At 37.9% G+C, this 21,594-nt stretch overlaps 1 protein-coding gene across 1 annotated transcript in view; it reads left to right on the top strand.

Annotated features, from left to right (window-relative positions):
- WDHD1 (WD repeat and HMG-box DNA binding protein 1) overlaps positions 1-14,199 on the top strand; it is a 64,137-nt gene extending 49,938 nt beyond the window's left edge. Inside the window, exons 16-25 of the mRNA XM_058566954.1 lie at positions 2,064-2,178; positions 2,835-2,966; positions 5,258-5,478; positions 5,576-5,694; positions 5,888-5,944; positions 8,142-8,185; positions 8,590-8,757; positions 9,344-9,474; positions 11,206-11,344; positions 13,372-14,199. Of these exons, the coding sequence (XP_058422937.1) occupies positions 2,064-2,178; positions 2,835-2,966; positions 5,258-5,478; positions 5,576-5,694; positions 5,888-5,944; positions 8,142-8,185; positions 8,590-8,757; positions 9,344-9,474; positions 11,206-11,344; positions 13,372-13,569 (1,324 nt within the window). The 3' untranslated portion in view covers positions 13,570-14,199. The remainder of the gene's footprint in view (positions 1-2,063; positions 2,179-2,834; positions 2,967-5,257; positions 5,479-5,575; positions 5,695-5,887; positions 5,945-8,141; positions 8,186-8,589; positions 8,758-9,343; positions 9,475-11,205; positions 11,345-13,371) is intronic.
- Positions 14,200-21,594: the final 7,395 nt, after the last annotated feature.

Genomic DNA, 21,594 nt, shown 5'->3' with positions numbered 1-21,594 from the left:
TAGCCACATAGTTTCCGGGAAACTCATTCATTGTAGGCAAAACTCACCAAATTAACGGTCAAATGAATTTGTTTTTTCCTCTTCTTCTTCCATGAAAGGGATATTTACAGAGAAAAGATCTTTTTTTTTTTTTTTTAATTTTATTTATTTATTTTTTTCCCCTAAAGCGCCAGTAGATAGTTGTATGTCATAGCTGCACATCCTTCTAGTTGCTGTATGTGGGACGCGGCCTCAGCATGGCCGGAGAAGTGGTGCATCAGTGCGCGCCCGGGATCCGAACCCGGGCCGCCAGCGGTGGAGCGCGTGCACTTAACCGCTAAGCCACGGGGCCGGCCCCATGAAAAGATCTTTTTAATTCAAGTCTTTACAATGAATGTATTTGCAAAAAGTATTTGAGCTGCAAAATGTTTTTAAACAAGAAAATGTTAATCACTTTATAGAAAAGAGAATGTTAAGGCAATTAAGATTATTCCCAATGTTGTTCTTAATTTTGTTAATGTACATATATGTGTGTAATGGGACTCATCCTTTCTGAATGCACATGTTCTGTCTTGTCCATTTTGTGTGACTAGTAAACCAGTGGTTTTTGTGAATAGGTGCATGACAGAATTGCCATAAGAGATTTTTCAGACACCAGTTCACACTGCCACCTCATATTGTGTGGTGAAAACCACTGATTTATATGAAGTCGTAAAAGGGGAGGGGGAAGAAAGAATGAGATTGTATGTTCAGAAATATTGAAACTCTAAAAACATGTTTGTATTTTTATTGTATAGTCACAAAAAGAAGGAAAGGTGTATTCAAATCTTACTAGGAAGGGGGCCTATGTAGTTTGAAAAAGATTTCTGGGTATTGCCCCCTTTTTTTTTGATTACTCTAGTGGGCATTTGATAATGCTAGAAGATATTTAGGGAAAAAATGTCAAACCCAAGGGCCTTATTTCTGCTTGACATTTCCCTTCAAGAGCTTAAGGCCCTGAAGGCTGTGCTGTAAATTAAACGCCCATGACACTTACAGTGCGCAGTCATGCTTCCCGGGATTTCCTTGTAAATAATTCGGAGTACATAAGTTAAGAATATTCTGTGTATAGATTATTCTGTGATCAGTGAATGCTTTTCAGTTAATAAATTGCAGCAGTACTCATCCTGATGGGCATCTTTGAATGCCTTACATATCCTAGTCAGAAAGGTTAGACAAAGTCCTTTCCCTCTGAGCTATTACCATATGAGGCAACCTCTGATTTAGCAGAGAAGGTATACATTATAACCTTTTTGATGATACTGGATTTTTTGCTCCACTCTCACCAATATCTAATAATAAACACTTTTCTGTATTGGACATTCCACCATTTTTTTGTCTGTTTGACGCTTTCTACCAACAGTACTGAGTATTCCCAAATGATGAATGAAAGTGAATATGCTTCATTAGCATTTTATCTTAGGGTGATCTGTTTTAGAACATGGATCCCATGACAAGTGTTTATGGCACAATTTCTATTTTTTACAAGTGGCCAGTTTGCTAAAGAAACACAGAAGAGAGCTGATTTTACTTTTAGCCTTTGCTATTTAATAAAGCTGATGTAAGGAGGGATTTTTTAAATTCTTGAAATGCATGGAGGGATAGTGTTAATACCTGATCAAGGCTAAAGCATTTTTTTTTTTTTTTTTTTTTGTGAGGAGATCAGCCCTGTGCTAATATCTGCCAATCCTCCTCTTTTTTAGCCGAGGAAGACTGGCCCTGGGCTAACATCTGTGCCCATCTTCCTCCACTTTATATGGGACACTACCACAGCATGGCTTGCCAAGCAGTACGTCGGTGCATGCCCAGGATCCGAATCGGCGAACCCCTGGCCGCCGCAGTGGAGCACGCGCACTTAACCGCTTGCACCACCGGGCCGGCCCCTAAAGCACTTTTTTAAAAGAGGAATTTGTTGTATTTTATTAAGCCAAATATTGGAATAATATCATGATTCCAAGTTACTGACTTTTGGAAAATATTTATATTTTAGCAGTTTTATGACATTTTAGGAAGTTTTTATGGTGCGACTTTTTCTTTACTGACAGGTGCATTCCTTGTAAAGGTTCTCGGTTTCCTCCCACCCTTCCACGCCCTGCTGTAGCTATATTGTCCTTTAAGCTTCCTTACTGTCAGATTGCAACAGAGAAAGGACAAATGGAGGTATGTGGAAATCTTGCCTTGACACTCTGAATTTCATAGTACACTGCCTGTGACGCAGGCATTGAAAAATTATCCTGATGACCAGTGTTGAGTACTCCTTACTTGATAATTAAATAAATAGCAGTAGGAGGACTGCTTATGATCACCAGGGCAGCTGAGTGCCATCGCTGCTTCCAGGGACCTTCTGTGAGGTAAACGGGTATGACCGTCAAGGCCTCACGAGAGTAAGGCACCCCCTCTTGGGGTGGAGCAAGTGCCTGAGAGAGTTGCTCCCACCAGTTTTGTGCCGTAGGCACCTGGCTTGCCTCACCCCACTCCTAGCCCTGCATCATCAAAAGTCATTTGAAATCTAGCAACTAGTTATTAAACAAGGAGCAGATTGGCTTCTAAAAAACTAGTTTACCAAGTTCTCTAAGCTTTAACTATAATAGCTAGGAAACTGTTTAAAATGCTAAATTTCCCTCCCTTTTTTTTTAAAGATAGAAGATGAAATCAAGCCATTGTATCACATTAGAATTTGAATTGTAAAATAAGCTATAGAATGGAGTTTATCAGAAAATAGCATATTCAGAAACTGATATCTTAAGATAAACATTTAACACTTAGCTGGTATTAAGCTGATAGTTGACTCTAAGCAATTTTTTCCATTTCTGTAGGAACAATTTTGGCGTTCAGTTATGTTTCACAATCACCTTGATTATTTAGCTAAAAATGGTTATGAATATGAAGAGAGTACTAAAAATCAAGCAATAAAAGAACAACAGGAACTTTTAATGAAAATGCTTGCGGTAAGTAAAATAAATACACTGAAAAAATTAAATGCTTTTCTGTAGGTTGAATTTCTTAAAGGTATGTGAATTAACACTGAGTTCCCCAACCTAGAGTTCCTAAGTTGTATCCTGTCGTGTTTTTCTCCCTGAAAGTTCTGTTTCTCAGTTGATGTTGCAGTTAAAATATTTAGAACATTGCCTTGTATTTAAGATCCTAGGAGGAAATAAACTGTTCTGGTGCCGCCTCACTTTTTGCTTTTGCCCACCACACAGTTTTAACAGACCTTCCAGGTGGTTCTGATGCTCACTAAAGTTTAGAACCATGGCTGTAGCTCTTGCTCTGGTCGTGTGCAACAAATAAACTTTGAGGGCTTTTAAACCTCCGAGGCTGGGCAGTCTTAACTTTGATAAGGCTTTTAGGTAGGCTTGCCTTTTGTCATCCTCTTAGACAACTATGTGTGGTAAGTTTGTCTATAGCCGGTGACTAGGTTTGGTGCCTTGGAATTTAAGTAGTTTTATCTTTGGAGATAAATGAACTTTTTGAAACATAAGGTTTATATGTTTGTGTCCTCACTCCAGGTTGGTTTATGGAGAGGAAAATCCTATAATTTCTTCTCTGCTCATATTGCACTAGACTGTAAGCCCCTTGAGGACAGAGACCGTGCAGGCTCTGTCTAATACATAGTAGACCTCAGTATTTCTTAAGAGAGTAAATGGTCCAGACTTTTCGTTTTCAAGTTGAGGAAGAGGGTTCTGAGGGAAAAGTGATATCTAAGACCACATAGCTAACTGTAGCTCCAGTCTCCAGAAGGTGGTATTCACTACTGTCCTCTCTATGCACCACTGCCTTGAGTTTAGTATTAAAGAAATTTAATTAGTTTATGTAGAGTAAGTTTTGTTCCTTTTGTAAAGTGTCATTTGTGATTTAGGAACTAGTAACCTTTCTACTTCCTACAAGACATGTAAGGAAAAATATGTGTAATTTATTTAGCATTTAGCCTTTGAGGAACTTTTCCTCTGGAGCAGTGTTTCTCAGCAGGGCACTAATAGCTTTGGGGCCTCGTCAGTTCTTCTTTAGCGTTTCTGGCCCCCTGGCAAATGACTGTAGTTCAGTCTAGTTACTGTGAGAACCACATTACAGTCATACATCACTTAACGTCACGGATACATTCTGAGAAATGCATCATTAGGTGATTTCAGTTAACATGATGTTGTTATGTTGATGTTTTGTGACCATCATAGAGTGTACTTACACAAACCGAGATAGTATAGCCTACTACACACCTAGGCTATATGGTACTAATCATATGGGACCACCATTGTATATGCGGTCCCTCATTGACCGAAACGTTGTTATGTGGTGCATGACTGTATTCCCTTTCACCTCCAAATGCCGCCTGAGGCACAGTACTACCTTGATTGAGAAGTACTGCTTAGATAAGTGATACTAGAAAACTTGAGGACATGCAAGTGAATAGCTAAAGCTTCTGTGCTGACGGATCAGACATGGGATGTCTAAGTAACAAAATAATCCTTCTACCCTATGAATTATGAGACCCTTAGTAGTCTGCGAAGTATGTATTTTCCTCACACTGTACTTGAGTTGCCTCACTTTGAGTTATCAAAATTCATATTAGAAGAAAAACAGTGTTTTCTAAGAGATGTTAACTGAATGCCATTTGTTTTATATTGTTAAGTATAAAAAATAGAGCAAGAAAAAGGAAGTTGTTTTTTTGGAAGTTGTATAACTGTTTCTAGTAGTTGGAGATCATAGACGATCACTCTTAAAAATTAATGGATAAATCTACTTGCCACCACCGAAATTCACGTAGTAGCATTTGTGTGCCAATTCTGGGCAAAGTAATAACAAATAAATCATTTACAATTTATTCCTTCTTTAAATTTGCTACCCTACTTGGCGAGGGCAGGAAAACAAATTTAAGAGAACCACATTTGAATTTTAAATGAATCTCTTACTCTCCTTGCAGTTAACGACTTGAAATGATATGCCATATTTCATTGACTCTATGCTGCTATTGATTGTAAAATGCACCATTATTTTATTTATTTAAGCCACTGAGACAGAAAAAAATGCTGCCAATTAAACTCTGACCCATGATTAATTGTAAGACACTCCCCAATTTCAGAGATGATAAAATGTGTAAAAATGTGCATCTTAGAATCAATGAGATCCAATATCTAGAAAACTGTTTTCTCAGTTTTACTGTATTTACTACTGTATCATTCTTTTATTTTTAAAAAGTTTTGCTTAACGTGGTTTGATACATTTTTCTTTCTTCTTGAGTTAGCTTTCTTGTAAACTGGAGCGGGAATTTCGTTGTGTGGAACTTGCTGATCTAATGACTCAAAATGCTGTGAATTTAGCCATTAAATATGCTTCTCGTTCTCGGAGATTAATATTGGCCCAACGACTTAGTGAACTGGCTGCAGACAAGGCAGCAGAATTGGCAGCCACCCAGGTAGAACAGGAAGAAGAGGAAGAGGATTTCAGAAAAAAGCTGAATGCTGGGTAAGAAATATTCAGTTGTTTGAGTTTTTCTTTATCCTCTTGAATATTAAGTTGATCTTTGCCTAGCTCTTTATTGAATAATATTACTGCATTTTAGTTATAGTAATACTGCTACAGAGTGGAGCCAGCCAAGGCTCAGAAATCAAGTTGAAGAAGATGCAGAGGACACTGGAGAAGCTGATGATATAGAAGAAAAACCAGAAATACATAAACATGGTAAGAGGCATGAATCTTTAAGGCAATTTAAAGTTGAGAAATGTCATTTGTGTGTTTTTGCCCATTTTACTTGGCTGAGGAAAATTGAATACCCATACTTTTTCAAGACATCTTTGCTATCTGATTGTTGATTATAGAAGATGACGTTATATTCCCACTTACCTTATATTGTTTTATCTTAATTATTCTATAGGACAGAACCCATTTTCCAAAAGTGCAAATTCCTCTGATGTTCCAGCTCTTAAGTCAGGTAAGAAATGTTTGTGATTCTGTAATATCAAGGAAATTTTGCAAGTAGACTTTAAAATGATACATCTACTCAATACACTTTACCCTTTAGAGCTTTTGGTTTTTTGTTTTTATCAGAGATGTTGTTTGTGAAACTGTGGCATTTAACAAATATTTATTAAATGCCTATTGAGTGTCAGGTATTTGACTAGATGGGGAATACAGAAGTCAAGCAGACATGCATGGTTAATCCCTGCATAAACCTTATAATACCAGTTGACTTTTTAAACTATGTACATATATTACTTTGATTAAAAACATTACCTTTAAAAACATATACAGAGGGGTGGGCCGAGTGCATAGAAGTTAAGTTTGCATGATCCGCTTCAGCGGCCCGGGGGTTCATGGGTTCAGATCCTGGGCACAGACTGACACACCACTTATCAAGCTGTGCTATGGTGGCGTCCCATATAAAGTAGAGGAAGATGGGCATGGATGTTAGCCCAGGGCCAATCTTCCTCAGCAAAAAGAGGAGGATTGGCAACAGATGTTAGGTCAGGGCTAATCTTCCTCACAAAAAAAACCCCCCAAAAACAGAAAACCATGTACAGAATATTAAAAGAGCATATAACAGGTGGCTGTAATCTAGTCAGTGAGGGGGATGGGTTGGGACCCCAAGGAGGTCTCATGGAGTGTTTAAAACAAAGACCTGAAGGATGAATAAGAGTCAGCTAAGCAAAGGTGGCGGGGGGGGGCAGAAGCAGAGGAAAAGTATGTGGGCTTAAGGAACAGCATGTATGCAGAGTATGAGTGTGGTGTGAAGAGCACAGAGAGCAAAGAAAAAGTGGTACTGAATAGTTCTGGAGTGGTGGGCAGATCCATGTGGGCCATAGTAAGGATTTTGATCTTTATTCTAAGGTCTCTGGGAAGCTGTTGTAGGTTTTTAGGCGGGGGCATAGCATGGCACACTGTGCAAAGGAGGAATGCATATAAGGAGACTACTGAGGCAGTCCAAATGAGAGTGAATAGTGGATTGGACTAGGGTGGTGGTGATGGTAGAAAGAATGGGAGGAATTGAAGAGGTGTTTCAGAAGATGATGTGGAGAGTGTGCAAGTTTAGGGTGTGGAAAATGACTCTTGGTTTCTGGCTTGAGTACTTGAGTGAATGATAGTGCCATTTACTGAGAAAACACTAGAAATACAGAGTTGGATAGGAGGATGATGGATTTCTATTGGATATTTGGGTCAGGAGCTCAGGAAAGTAGTATCTCTGGGATAGAGATATAAAGTGAAAATCGTTGGCATAAGTATAGCAATTTAAACCATGGGCATGGGTGAGTGAACATTAGGGGAGGATGTAAAGTGAGAAGAACAATGAGCTTAGGCCTAGGGAATCCCCAACATTTAAACATTGGGTAGAGGAGGAGGAGCCATTGAAAGAGAATGAGACCAGAGAGGAAAGAGGTAAACCAGACAATGTGGTATCCCAGAAGTCGAGGAAGGAGACAGCATTGAGAAGAAAGGAACACTCAGCTATGTGGAATGCTGTTGAGAGGTACAGTAAGATGATGACTGAAAAGTATCCACCAGGTTTGGCCACACAGAGTTTATTTAGTCCTTAGCAAGAACAGATTCTGTAGGGTAGTAGGGCTAGAAGCCATATTATATTGGATGTTGGAATGTATGAGCAGTGAAGAAATGGGAATAGCTGTGTAGACAGCTTTTGAGAAATTTGGCTATAGGGGAGGTGAGAGAAAATGGTGACTGGAGGGAATGTGGGGTAGAGAGGGTTTGTTTTTTTTGTTTGTTTAAGTGGGAAACTTGAGCAGCCAATAAAGAGGAAAAAGTCAAAGATGGTGTAGCCATTGATAGGACAAGTTTCTTGACAAAGCAGGAGGGGGTGGGATCTACAGCACAAGTAGAGGAATTATTAACCTTAGCTAAAAGAAGACACCGTTCCTCCATGGTAACAGGAGAAAGGACAGATCTATACATGTTGGGTTTGTGTATTTCATAGTGGCAGGTTGGGATAGTGTTCATCGAATAGCTTTTATTTTGTCTTGGAAATAGGAAGGAGGTCATATATAGTTGTTAATAGTTTTAAAGTTGCAAAGTACATTTATTTTCATATAATATAGATAAAATATTTCATCTATTATTATAAAAGTCAGAAGTCTTCCATGCTTTACCACTAAGTGAGGGTTTCTTTCTTATGAAAGGTGCAGTTACCTCTAACAGCCAAGGACGAGTAAACCCCTTTAAGGTAAACTCTTTTCAGTGATATTTTCTATTACTTAAATACATTTCCATACAGAGAAAATATTTCCCAACCACCGAATGACCCTCCTCAGACTTGGAGGCATTAAAGACTGAAGCAGGTCTTGGTGAAAACAAAGACGAAAGCAGCACTGGTTCACGCTTAGGCTAAGAGCTGTGTTTTCTCCTTATCTTCTAAGTACCTATCGTTTTGAAAGATATTCCCTTTTTTTCTTGGGAATGTGTGTTTGAGAACATGTGCATCAATCTTAATTTGGATCGTACCAAATGTATTCAGTTCTAAAGATGAGACTGCAATACAAGCTTAACAGAAATTTAAAGGAAAAATAAATCTATTGGGGTTTTTTTCCTTCTTTCAATGTAAAATGCTAATGCAGGTTTGCTCTTTAGGTGTCAGCCAATTCCAAAGAGCCAGCCATTTCAGTGAATTCATCACGTTCAACTCATATTTTAGACAATATAAACAAATCATCCAGGAAATCTGTACTTAATCGAGCTACCAATAATGAAAAGTCTCCAGTTATAAAGCCTCTGGTTCCAAAGGCAAAGTCTAAGCAGGTACCGTTCACTGCCCACATCTGCGCTACGCAGCATGCGGTCTGTCTGTCTGATTTTGGTTTTGTTCACTTTCCAGGTGGGCAGGAGGCTCCAGTTGTTGGTAACTGATTGTCTGCGAGGGCATTGGTTCCTAATTCTGGTTTTGCTTCAGAACCACTTATAAAAAATATATATACCCAGACCCCAGGGACTCAGGCATCTATTTTTTTTTAATTTCCCAGATGGTTCTGATGCGTGTCCCTGTGTAATGACACCGAGTATGCTACCTGGTTCTAACCTTTCCTTGTTCTGCATTCTGATCTTGCCTCCCAGCTTTCTTCTCCGATTTGTCATCAGTAAGATAGATCTATTGTTTACCTTTTCCATTTCATGTAACTTTATTTAGAAAACGTGGAATTTGAAGTATAGTTTTTTTTTGAGTTTTGTGTGTATATGCATGTTTGTTTTCAACTGAGAACCTTAGGACTTCACATGTTGGTATAAGAATTCTAAATAACTGTGAATATTTTTCATTTTTCAAAACTTGCTTGAACATATAGAATCATACTAGATTTTATTGCGGTATTCATTATGTTTGTTTTTATAGGCATCTGCAGCATCCTATTTCCAGAAAAGAACTTCCCAAGCTGATAAGACTGAGGAAGTGAAAGAAGAAAATCCTAAAAATCCATCATCTGAAACCCCAGCGATGTGTCCTCAGAACACTGAAAACCCAAGGTCAGTACATGGAGACATTTAGTGTTCTCAAGGTTCGGCGTCCCAGTAAAAGGCATGCAGAGCAGCAGTACTGTCTGCAGTTCTGTTAGTTATTGTTATAAGTAATGCATTGGCACTGTTAGTGGGCATTCTGAACACTTGTAACTTTGAGGAAGCCACAAATATTGATTAAGGTCTATTTATATTACTTATTAAAGTGTGCTTTGATAAATTGTGTATGTGTTTTAAATTATAGATAGATTTATTGGAGCATTATATTTTATAGTTCATTTCTTGTTTGTCTTTAAATAGATAATAGAGTTGCATGGGTGACACACAGTCAAAGGATACAAAAAGATGTGATGAAGAGTAAATCTCTTTCCTGTCCACCCAGTTCCCCTCCCCACAAATAGTCACTGCAGTAAGATTCTTACTAGCCTTCCGGAATTACTCTATTCATATACAACACTTATATTTGTCTATTTCTTTAGTTTTACAGAAATGGGAGTATACACATTGTTCTCTACCTTGCTTTTTTTCACTTAGCTCTTGCAGATCGTTTCCTATCACTATATAAAAAGTTTCTTCAATCTTTTCACATCCATTGAGTGGATATACCATAACTCATTTAACTCTCTAGTGGTGGACAAAAAGTGCTTGCTGGTCTTTTGCTAGTACAAATAGGACTGCAATGAATAACTGTATATGAATGTCACTTCTCACATATACATACAGCTATAAGATGTTTCCTGTACGGTTCAAGTTAATGTGCACTTGTAATTCCAATAGATATTGCCAAACTTTTCTGCATTGATGTCTCATTTTGTACACCTCCAGCGATATGAGAGTTTCTGTTTGTCCATATCCTGTTTGTCCACCAATGTAATATGTCACCAAATTTCTTGATCTCTGTTATGCTGGATTTATTTAAAATGCATTAGTGAAATTGAAAAAGTCACCGTGTCATTTTTAGCATTATGTATCTCGTTTAACCAGTATCTCATGTTAACCAGTTTATTTTGAGGGTGTAGGTATGGTTTTTATTTTTTCTGTTTTGTTCTGATTTTAATTTAGATATTTAAAAAGTGAAAATTTTATTTGATTCAATTTTTTCTACTATCAACTGGCTCTACAGAAAAAAAGTGCTCAGTAAATATGTTTGCATTAAAAATGTTTGCATTAAACCTTTACTTGTGACCTAAAGACAATTTGTGTCAGAAGTGAAATCTAATAAAATTGACAAGTGTGCTGTGTCCATGCTTTACATAATGATGATACAAGAAAGGACCCACACTCCCAGGTCAGCTGTGAGAGCAGGGGTGAGGGGATGGGTAAGGAGCTTGAGAGAAGTTGTGAGATTTCAAATAGCTGGTTTGGGAAGCGGAGAAAGAGCCTACAAGATACGTGGAAGAATTTTCATGGGCCAGGGGGCTAAGTGACATTGGAAACCTTGAGCCTGTCGCCATTCACAAAAGAGTTGAAAGTGCAGAGTTCACAGTTGCTGCACTTGGAGAATACAAATGTCAGTAAACCCTTTGAATTGACCTTACAAAGGATTTTTCAGGTCATTATTTCTGCAATCTCCAGGCAGTTTTAAGCAATATGTAATATGATTATTAACAAGTGTAATTAATTGTCTCTCTTACTTTGTGTAGGTATGCAAAACCTAATGGTTAATTACTAACCAAAAGAATCATAAAGCACTTTAAACCATCTTAAGTATGAAATTTTTTCACATAATTGCTGTTTTAGGCCAAAGACTGGGTTCCAGATGTGGCTGGAAGAAAACAGAAGTAATATTTTGTCTGACAATCCTAACTTTTCGGATGAAGCAGACATAATAAAAGAAGCAATGATTCGATTTAGAGCATTGTCAACTGAAGAAAGGAAGGTACGGATAATTATGTTGAGATTGAGATCTTAGTGAATTCCCAGGTACTAAAAATTCTTGTAGAAAATGCCTTTTTCTGATTTTGAAAATTGAATACATTTCAGTAAACTCTTGGTGGAGAGAAAATTAAATAATTGAAATGTCAGCTTTGAACATATGGATATATAATAATTATTATTTAGTGCTGATGATTAATTTTTTTTATCAGATATACTGTTTACATCCTTATAAGTTCCTGCATTTTGTAAGTTAGGGGAATACTCCAAGAAAAAGTGCATTACTTATAAATCAAAAGCAAATAAAGTTAATAAGTAAAAATAAAATTAGTTCACGTTTTTGGACTACTACTTTAGGGTCCTTGTAAGCAGAATTTTTAAAAATGCTATTTACTTATACATTAAATACTAAATGAGAATATTGCTTTTGGGAAAAAAAGCTGGTTGTTCTGTTCCAGCCTTTCACGTGAAAATTAGGACAGGTGGCTCGTGCCTATTGTTCCTCATGTAAATTTCTGCCACGTGAAGGAAGGCTAGGAGCAGCTTTCTGTTGCAAGGCGAAGGAACGTGTGTGGTGTATCAGTTAAAGTCTTATACTTCATTTCCCCAGGGATGGCAGTGTGCAGCGTGGGCACCTAGTGACAGATACTCACTTTGATGAACTGGGTTTTATGTATAAAGGTGTTGCAAAATGAGGAAGCTAGAAATTGCTCTTACCACCTATAGCTTCATTTAGAATCTCATCAGGAACTTTGTGTTTCTCATTTTTTATGAGTATTTATAGAAAGATAAAAATTCTAAAGAATTAGATAAAATGGCATCTGAGTGAATAAGACCTTATGCAGCAGAAGAGGAAGCGACTTGGCAAAAGTTATGATTGTGTTTTTGAGTGCTTAAAAATGTAATCAGTATTTTTAAGGTAAACCTTAAACATTTACTTAAATCCAGTCTGTTAATTTGAGAAATTCTACAGCTCAAAGATCCTTTTTCTACAATAAATAAATGGGTGGGGAAATAAAGCAGGAGGAGGAGGAACTATTATAGATTAAAAGAGATTTAAGAGACAGCTGAAAAGAGTGAATTTTGTTAGGTTCCTGCATAGTGAATAGAAGCCAATCCCAAAAGAATATGTACTGAACGTAACGTTCCTGAAATAATAGAGTGATAGGGATGCAGAACAGAGTACTGATTGCCAGCAGTTGGGGCCTGGGTGAGGAGTATGTGTATGGGAGGGTGGGCAACGTGAGCGTCCTTGTGGTGATGGAACTGTTCTGTATCTTGAATGTGGTGGTAAATACACAAACCTACAGTAGAATTAAATACACACACACACACACACACACACACACACACACACAAATGAGTAGAAGTAAAAAGGGAGATTGTATCGATGTCAATATCCTGGTTGTGATATTGCACTTCTGTTTTGCAAGGTGCTACCATTGGGAGACACTAGGAAAAGGGTGCACGGGATCTTTCTGTGTTATTTCCTACAACGGCACGTGAATCTACAATAATGTCAAAGTAAAAAGTTTTATTTAGGGGCCGGCCTGGTGGCGTAGTGGTTAAGTCGCGAGCTCTGCTTCGGCAGCCTGGGGTTCACACGTTCGGATCCTGGGCACAGACCTGTGCACCGCTCATCAAGCCATGCTGTGATAGCATCCCACATACAAAATAGAGGAAGATGGGCATGGTTGTTAGCTCAGGGACACTCTTGTTCACCCAAAAAAAGAAAACAACGACTTTTATTTAAAAAAAAGTGCCTGCAGTTTTAGTATTTTGCACTTAATATAGTTAAATACAAGCAGAGTTTAGATTGAAATGTAGTAGAGTGTAAATTTTTTAACATGCTCTGCAATTAAGAGTAAGAGATTGTTGACAGTGAGAACCATTAATGATTAGCTTAACACTTGAAGTGCTAGTTACGCTGCTTTGTATGCTAGAATGTCACCTGGAAAAGTAAAGAAGTCATTTCTTTCCTATTTTTTATTATTGCCTAAAAATCGTTTCTCCTCCAATGTTTTTACAAAGGCGTGGGCTACCAAGGGCAGAGGAGAAACTGCAGGTGATGGAGCCGGAGCAAAGAAGCGGAAATGTGCGGTTGAGGAGGGTAATGAAACTGAACCAGAAAGGAAAAGCAAGGAGAGTCTGAAGTCGCCCAAAAAGCAAAGACCTTTAGATCTTTCTACGAATCAGAGACTGTCAGCTTTTGCATTTAAGCAGGAATAGAGTAAGGAAGTGACCTTAGGAAAGTAATGGATTTTTTACTCATCTTTGATAAATCTGGACTGTTATTTTTTAATCTTTGGGAAACTCATTATATATTTTTAAAAGAATTTAAAGACAACTGTTTGTCTTTATCAGATAATGTATTAATTATATTGGTGTAAGTAACAGGGCAGGTGTAAAAACTATCATCTCTGCAGATTGCTCTGCCCCCAAATGGAGGGCCATTCAGAAGCATTGTGATTGTGGTCACTGACTTGAGGCCACCAGCATGTCCCAGTGGAAGTCAGTTTGATTTTGTTTCTTACCTTCAAAGTCATCAAAGCCAAGGTCTTAAAACCTCTGAGCATTGAAGTACCTTCTAGAAGTTTCCTTGTTTGGTTTATGTCCTGTACTGGGAAGTACCGTAGTGGTCCTCTTCCCCAGTGTGCTACCATAGGCTGCTCTCTATGTCTAGACTGGACCTAGGGGACCATGTTTTTTAATATGGGCCCTAAACATGTAAATAATTTTGTAGATGAGACTTTTTCTTTTGTGTGTTTTGGAAATTTCTTCATATATGGCTTTCAGTTGTCTATGGCCTATTTTTTTTTTTAAATAAATGAAACTTCAACATTTCCATGTTTGGCTTGATATGGTCTTAACATTGTATTATCTTATAGTACTTATCACCATAATTTCCACCACCGCCTTCATCCTGCTACACATTATACACACAGAGGAGAAGAATTGAAGATATTGTTTTAATAGTATTGCAGCCCAAGGCATAATGTGCTCCTGGTCAGATACTCTGGTTATCAGCATCGGCAGTACTTTTCTGAGCAAGTCTCTGAAGCCTTGATAAGAGAGTAGTCAAGAGTTAGGGAAAATGTTTAACTCCTCTTTATTTTGGACAAACAAGATTTAATTAAGCATTTCATGCATTTTGGTTATTATTCTAAGCAGAGCTTAATACAAATGCAGCCACTTAATGAGGTATCTGATACCTTGGAATGCATGTTTGTAGACATATATTTTGTTTTTATTTCCTCAACTTGCTTATTGTATATAGTATATAATACTTAAAAGTACAGGGGCTGGGGACATAGTAGTAAAATAAAATCAGATGGCTCAAAGTTGAGGATGGTTTTATAGGTTGGAAGAAACAGAATATGTTGAAAATTTTGATGTGTAGGAGCCAAAGGATACTCCTTATCTCATGATGATTAAGGTTAGGAAGGAATATATTTCTGATTTTTTAATTGGTAGTTGGTATTGAGAGACATTATAGCACAGTGGTTAGGAGCACAGATTTGAAAGCCAGACTACCTGGTTTGAAGACCCGCTGCAGTACCTACCAGCTGAATAACCTTGGGGAAGTTCTAGCCTTTGTTCACTCATCTGTAAAATGAGTATAACAGTAGTACCTACTTCTTAGGGTTGTTATATGAGAATTAAATGAGATAAAAGCACTTAGTTCCTAGCACATAGTAATGTTTTATATAAATGTCAGCTCTTATTATCATTGTGCTATTGGCTATTTTATCTTGCTTTGTACTGTATGAATTAATTTTGATTTTAAGATCCTGACATAAGTTTATTTATACCTTGGAATGCATGTTTGTAGACATATACTTTGTTTTTATTTCCTCAACTTGCTTTTTGTACATAGTGTATAATACTTAAGTATATAATCTTTGAGTGTTGTATTTCAGATCCATAGGAATCTGATACTACCAAGGATTTGCAAAAGGCTTTTTTAATCCCCTGCTTTTATTTGGTTGAGGGAAGGTTTTTTAGTGACCCGATTTAACTTACAAATGAGAACTTTGAAACCAAGAAAGATTATCATTATTCCTTTGCTATATAAGATTAAATCTCTTTTTTAAAAATTTTTTTCAGAAAATTGGGACTTAATGGTAGGAAAATGGAATTGGGAATAAATTAACATATTAACCACCATCATGATATCAATAATATTGCCTATTCTGAGCTTATGTTCTCTAGAAAGTTGTCATATGCCCAATTTTGTTCTCCAACAGCAAAAACTTCTCAAAAAGATTATTTTATGGCTTTACACTCATCGAAAGGGCATCATCTAATTATTCCGGAGAGCTAGTGAGTGAGTGCGGGGTTATACCTGCCAACTCCAGGGACTGTGGTCATCTACAGCCTTTCCTATCACTGCAGCAGCCTGTGGTGAGCCCCTGTCACTAACATGGAACAGATCCCTTTAGACAAAAGGATGAGGCCCATCCACATAGAAAGCATCTTGATCAGTGACTGGTTGTTTTATGGGCCTTTTTTGGTTTTCCAATTGTTTTATTATAAGAAGTATATAATTTTTCCCCAGGTTTTTATTTTGAAAATTTTCAAACTTACAGAAAATTTCAAATAATACCGTGAACATATTTATACCCTTTATCTAGATTGACTTGCTGTTGACATTTTGCCTTGTATGCTTTATAGACAGGGTATTTCCTGAACTATTTGAAATATGCATCATGACACTTCACCCATCAGTACTTGAACATGTGTCCCCTAAGAACAAAGACATTCTTCTACATAACCACAATATCATTATGCCAAAGAAACTTAACAGAAGAATTTTATTGCCTAACATGTATTCATATTAAAATTTCCCCTAAGTGCCATTTAGCCTACTCTCCCTCACCCTTCTCCCCTCATCTAGGATCAGTCAAGAATCTTGCATTGCATTTAACTATTAGAAGTACACACTTTTAATACAGGAAAGAATGAGGAAGAACATCACCCTAACTTGAATACCCAGAGGTAACCACTATTAATATTTTGTGTGTGTCATTAGGCTGTTTTCTGTGCATGTGTTTTTTTCCCACATAGGTGTGCAATCCAAATTTGTGCTCCATAGAGGTATAAAAAAAGAAAAGTCAACTCAAACGTGAAATTTAAAGTGTGGCCTTTTGCTGGTAGTGGTCCTATGGTTGATACCAACTTCTACCTACTCTGAAACTGTATCAGCAAAAAGAGGAGGATTGGCATCAGATGTTAGCTCAGGGCTAGTCCTCCTCAAAAACAAAAAAAGGGAATAATGCTATTGTTCTTTTAATCATAAATTGTATTTCATTTACTAGATCTCTGTCTTCTGTTTTCTCCTGGTATATTTCTCTGTTGGAATTTTTGTGTCTCTACTGTAATTGTGGATACTTGTTGATCTCACCAGAGACCCAGGTTTTTGAGGGCAGAAACCATGTTGGTGGGATGACTGGCATAGTCAATACAGTACAAACTTGGGGGCTTGATAGCCTTAGGGTTTATATCCTACCTGTACCACTGGAGCTTTGTGGCTCTGGGAACAACTCAACCTCTCTGACCTGTTCCCTGTGGTCCTTGTAATAAAGATGCTAGTAATTTTCTGCCCAGACCTCCTCAGAGAACTTTATAGGCCACATCCCCAGAAGGATAGTCACATATCACTTGCCATCACTTCCCCAGTCCATAGCTGCACTAGAAGTACATAACTGACCCCAATATTCAGGGGTCCAGTCTCTCTCCCAGAAATTTGGAATTTGGGCACAGAAGCAGAATCAGTTAGTTCAAGGAACTGAGCTACATAGGCATGTGGAAGCGAGTGCCATAGCCATAGATGGGGAATGTTCAAGTTGTGGGGAAGCAGAGAAATGAAGGAGCAGAAGAAACCCATCTAGTGAAAGTGGAAAAGTGGGGGAAGAATTAAAAACAGAGAAAAAATTATCATGTCACCATTATCTCAGCTGCTTTTGTGGCTCTGATAACAAAAACCCTAGAGAAAGAAGGATGGAGAGCTGGCACTTTAATTGTTAAAGAATAGTGTGGAGCAGATGAATGACATAAAATGTTTTGCCCGGGGTTGGAACCTGACCTCCCCATAGTGTTCCTCTCCAGGACAGCTGGATTGGAATTGATACAGATGGTTCTTCTAAAGAGGGAGGAGTATTAATGTGGTTCAATGAGATAGAGACACTTCATGACATCATTTGTCCCTCAAATTAAATGTTATAGCAGCTGATTAAAAATAGTAGTTGGGCATATCTAGAATATATAAAGAACTCTTAAACTTAGCATTAAAAACAAAACAAAGCATATAATCCAATTAGAAAATGAGCAAAAGACATAAACAGACATTTCACTAAGAGGATATACAGATGGTAAATAAACACCTGAAAAGGTGTTCAATATCATTAGCCATTAGAGAAATGGAAATTAAAACTACAATGAGATAGGGCCGGCCCCGTGGCTTAGCGGTTGGGTGCGCGCGCTCCGCTACTGGCGGCCTGGGTTCGGATCCTGGGCGCGCACTGATGCACCGCTTCTCCAGCCATGCTGAGGCCACGTCCCACATACAGCAACTAGAAGGATGTGCAGCTATGATATGCAACTATCTACTGGGGCTTTGGGGGGGGGGAATAAATAAGTAAAATCTTTAAAAAAAAAAAAACTGCAATGAGATATCACTACACACCTATCAGAACAGCTAAAATAGAAAATAGTGACAACACCAAAGGCAAGTGAGGATGCAGAGAAACTGGATCACTCATATATTGCTGGTGGGAATGTAAGATGGTACAGCCACTCTAGATAGTTGAGCAGTTTCTTTCAAAACTAAAATGGACTTACTATATGACCAGCAGTTGCCCTCTTAGGCACATATCCCAGAGAAATGAAAACTTGTTTTCACACAGGAACTTGTACATGACTGTTCACAGCAGCTTTATTAATAGCCCCAAACTGGAAACTACCCAGTATCCCTTAGTGGCTAAATGGTTAAACAAACTATGGCACATTCATACCATGGAATACTACTCAGCAATAAAAAGGAACAAGCTATTGATACATGCAACAATTTGGATTAACCTCAAGGAACTTATGCTGAATGAAAAGAAGCCAATCTCAAAAGGATATTTTGATTCCATTCCACTGCATGATTTCATTTATATAACATTCATGAAATAATGTAATTATGGAGATGGAGAAGAGATTAGTGGTTGCCAGGGTTAAAGATGGAGAGGGGAGGAGTATGGCTGTACAGGGGTGACGAGAGCAAGTCTTGTGGTGATGGTACAGGTGAGCGTCTTGATCAGGGTGATGGTTTTACAAGGCTTTACATGTGATAAAATTGCATCAAGTTATACACACAAGTAAGTCTGTACTGGTAAAATCTGAAGGAATTGTATGGATTGTTCCAATGTCAATTTCTTGGTTTTGGTACTCTACTATAGTTATGTAAGATGTTCACATTAGGGGAAGCTAGAGGGAAAATAGCTGAGGATGTCCTACAACTGGCAATGAAAAACCCTAATGTGTATATTTGTAGCTAATGGGAAAACATTTATATTCTTGACTCCCAACAGGTTTATAAGCTCTTCAAGAGCAGACATATCTGTATCTGTGTTTCTGTATCTTTAGAGCCTGGCACAGTGCCTCTCCTAAACAAGGTAATCAATATGTCTCTCTTGTTGACACTGATAAAGGATTGTGAGCCCACAACTGGATAATCTGAGTGATCTTTGTCAAGATACCAAGAAAAATATTCATCTTGAATATTGAAGTCATTTTGAAGTTATTTTATGGTTAATTCACAGAAGAATAAAGGGGTAGTTTGAAAAAAACTTTATTAGAAATGTTAAAAAGAATTTAAACTTAGCAAACCTCTTCGTTTCAAATAAATATTGGTGCACAAACAATAAAAAAAGGTTAAAGAATACCATCATACATCCTTTTAGCAAAACAAGATAGTCCAGGTTCTTGTCACAAAATATTGCGTGATAAGATGCTCCTTTTGAATGAACGACTAACTGGATGAAAATACCACATTTCCTTTTTGTCCTTAGAAATATACAGGTCACTTATTGATTCCTGAGTTTGAGAAAATTCATCTACAGTGTCACCATCTGAAAACTCGTAATTTCAGATTTCATTTATATGATCAATTCCACCATCATTTTTAGAGTCTAGAGTGCTGCTATATGTCTCTTTGCATTTATCTTCTGATTCATCTAATAATTTTGAAACAACTTCCTCTGTCAGTTCTCTTTGCCACTTGGAAAATGAAAAATTATGAATTCTCAATTTGTTCTATGAAATCTTAAAGCAAACTATAATAGTTCCTCCAGTCTTCCTTTATACCTTCTTGAAAAATGATGCAATAAGAAAACTGAAGGATAAAAAATTTTTTTAACCATTGCATCATCCTTTTAGTTGATTACATTATTTTTCCATTTTCTTGTAATTTAATTCTTTTTTCAAATATAGCTGGGAAAAATTGAAGAGTATGATAAAAGAATTCCTTAAATGATGAAATAGCAAAACCTGAAGCAAGAAAAATAAAATCAGTAAGATCTCTTGATGTATTTTAGATTTATAAAAGTGTCAATGGACCCATATGGTAATCACCAAGATAGAATGAATTTTATTCAATTTTTTTTTTAAAGTAAATTTTCTCTTTGTTCTTTGGAAGACTTCTAAGAAAGAACTAAAGTCACAAAATAATACTTCTTACAAATAGAACTGCTCCAAAAAAGAAAATGAAAAACTGATCCAATGGAGCCTGATGGCATACTGCAGGTGAATGAGGAGTTATTGCTAATTTGTTTTGGATAACAAGGTTACAGAGACAGACGTTGTTGGTTGCCCATTTAACACCCATTCCCCTCTTTTTATTTAGTTTAATGGAGCCCTCATTTTATCTTTCTTTATTTGGTGAGGAAGATTTGCCCTGAGCTAACATCTGCGCCACTCATCCTCTACTTTGTATGTGGGTTACCACCACAGCGTGGCTCACAAGTGGTGTAGGTCCCAGCCCAGATCCAAACCCACAAACCTGGGCCACTGAAGTGGAGCACATGAAACTTAACCGCTGTACCACAAGGCCGGCCCCCCTCCTTTTGTTTTTTAACAGCAACAAGGTAATTGATTTAAGCTATTTCTCTTTGCCGCAATTGGTCTATGGGTGGCCATGTTCTACCCAGTAAAATAAGAAGAAATTTCCAGGAGGGATTCCAAGAAAGTTTTCCTTGCTGACAAAGAAAGACAAGTGAGAGGAGGAGGTGATCTTGACCTCATCTTCCTGGCTGTGTTTAAACACGTTATGCTTGCCGACCCGGTGGCGCAAGCGGTTAAGTGTGCGAGCTCCGCTGCGGCGGCCCGGGGTTCATCAGTGCGGATCCCAGGCGCGCACAGACGCACTGCTTGGCAAGCCATGCTGTGGCAGCGTCCCATATAAAGTGGAGGAAGATGGGCACGGATGTTAGCCCAGGGCCAGTCTTCCTCAGTAAAAGAGGAGGAGGATTGGCAGATGTTAGCACAGGGCTGATCTTCTCACACACAAAAAAAACACGTTATGCTCAAAGCTGCGGCAGCTCTCTATGCCTGAGAGTGGAGACACTGACAACGTCCCGAGAATGACTAAGGAGAAAGTTAGGAAGAGCCTGGGTCCTTGATGACATTACCAAGTCCCTGGGCCATGCCTGCAGTGCCACCTTCAGACTTCTGGTTATATGAAACAGCAAATGTCTGCATTGTTTAAGCCAGTGGTTCTCAACCTTGGCGGCACACGGGAATCCCTCTCAATGCCTAGGCCACACTCCAGACCAATGAAGCCAGATCTCACCAGGTGGGAGCCAGGTTTCCCAGGGGATTCCAATGTGCAGCTGATTTTGAGAACCACCAGTTTAAGCCACTTTTAGTTGGGTGTTCAGTTTCTGGCAGAAAAAAAAAACTACATGGTACAGTTTTTATTGAAAACATATTTATTTTCAGCCAGATAAAACTCAGATTTCCAAAATGGTGAGAAGATCAGAACAGTTTGTTTTCTCATCAGCTTTGGTTCATCCATCTGTGAAACATTCATAACATTGCAGTTAATTTCCACAAATACTTGGATGACTGGCAAGGACAAATGTACAGTAGCAGTTGTGATGCTAAAAATAAAAATACACCCAGAACAACAAAAAAACATGGTTTTGCACGTCTCTGCTAAACTGTTCCATTCCCTTTGTCTTTATTGTAATTTCCAATTTGCTAAAAATGCTG

Source organism: Diceros bicornis, chromosome 24 (assembly GCF_020826845.1).
Source record: "Diceros bicornis minor isolate mBicDic1 chromosome 24, mDicBic1.mat.cur, whole genome shotgun sequence".
NCBI classification, from domain to species: domain Eukaryota; kingdom Metazoa; phylum Chordata; class Mammalia; order Perissodactyla; family Rhinocerotidae; genus Diceros; species Diceros bicornis.
The sequence above is the reverse complement of the archived record's forward strand: the minus strand, read 5'-3'. Positions and strand labels throughout refer to the sequence as shown.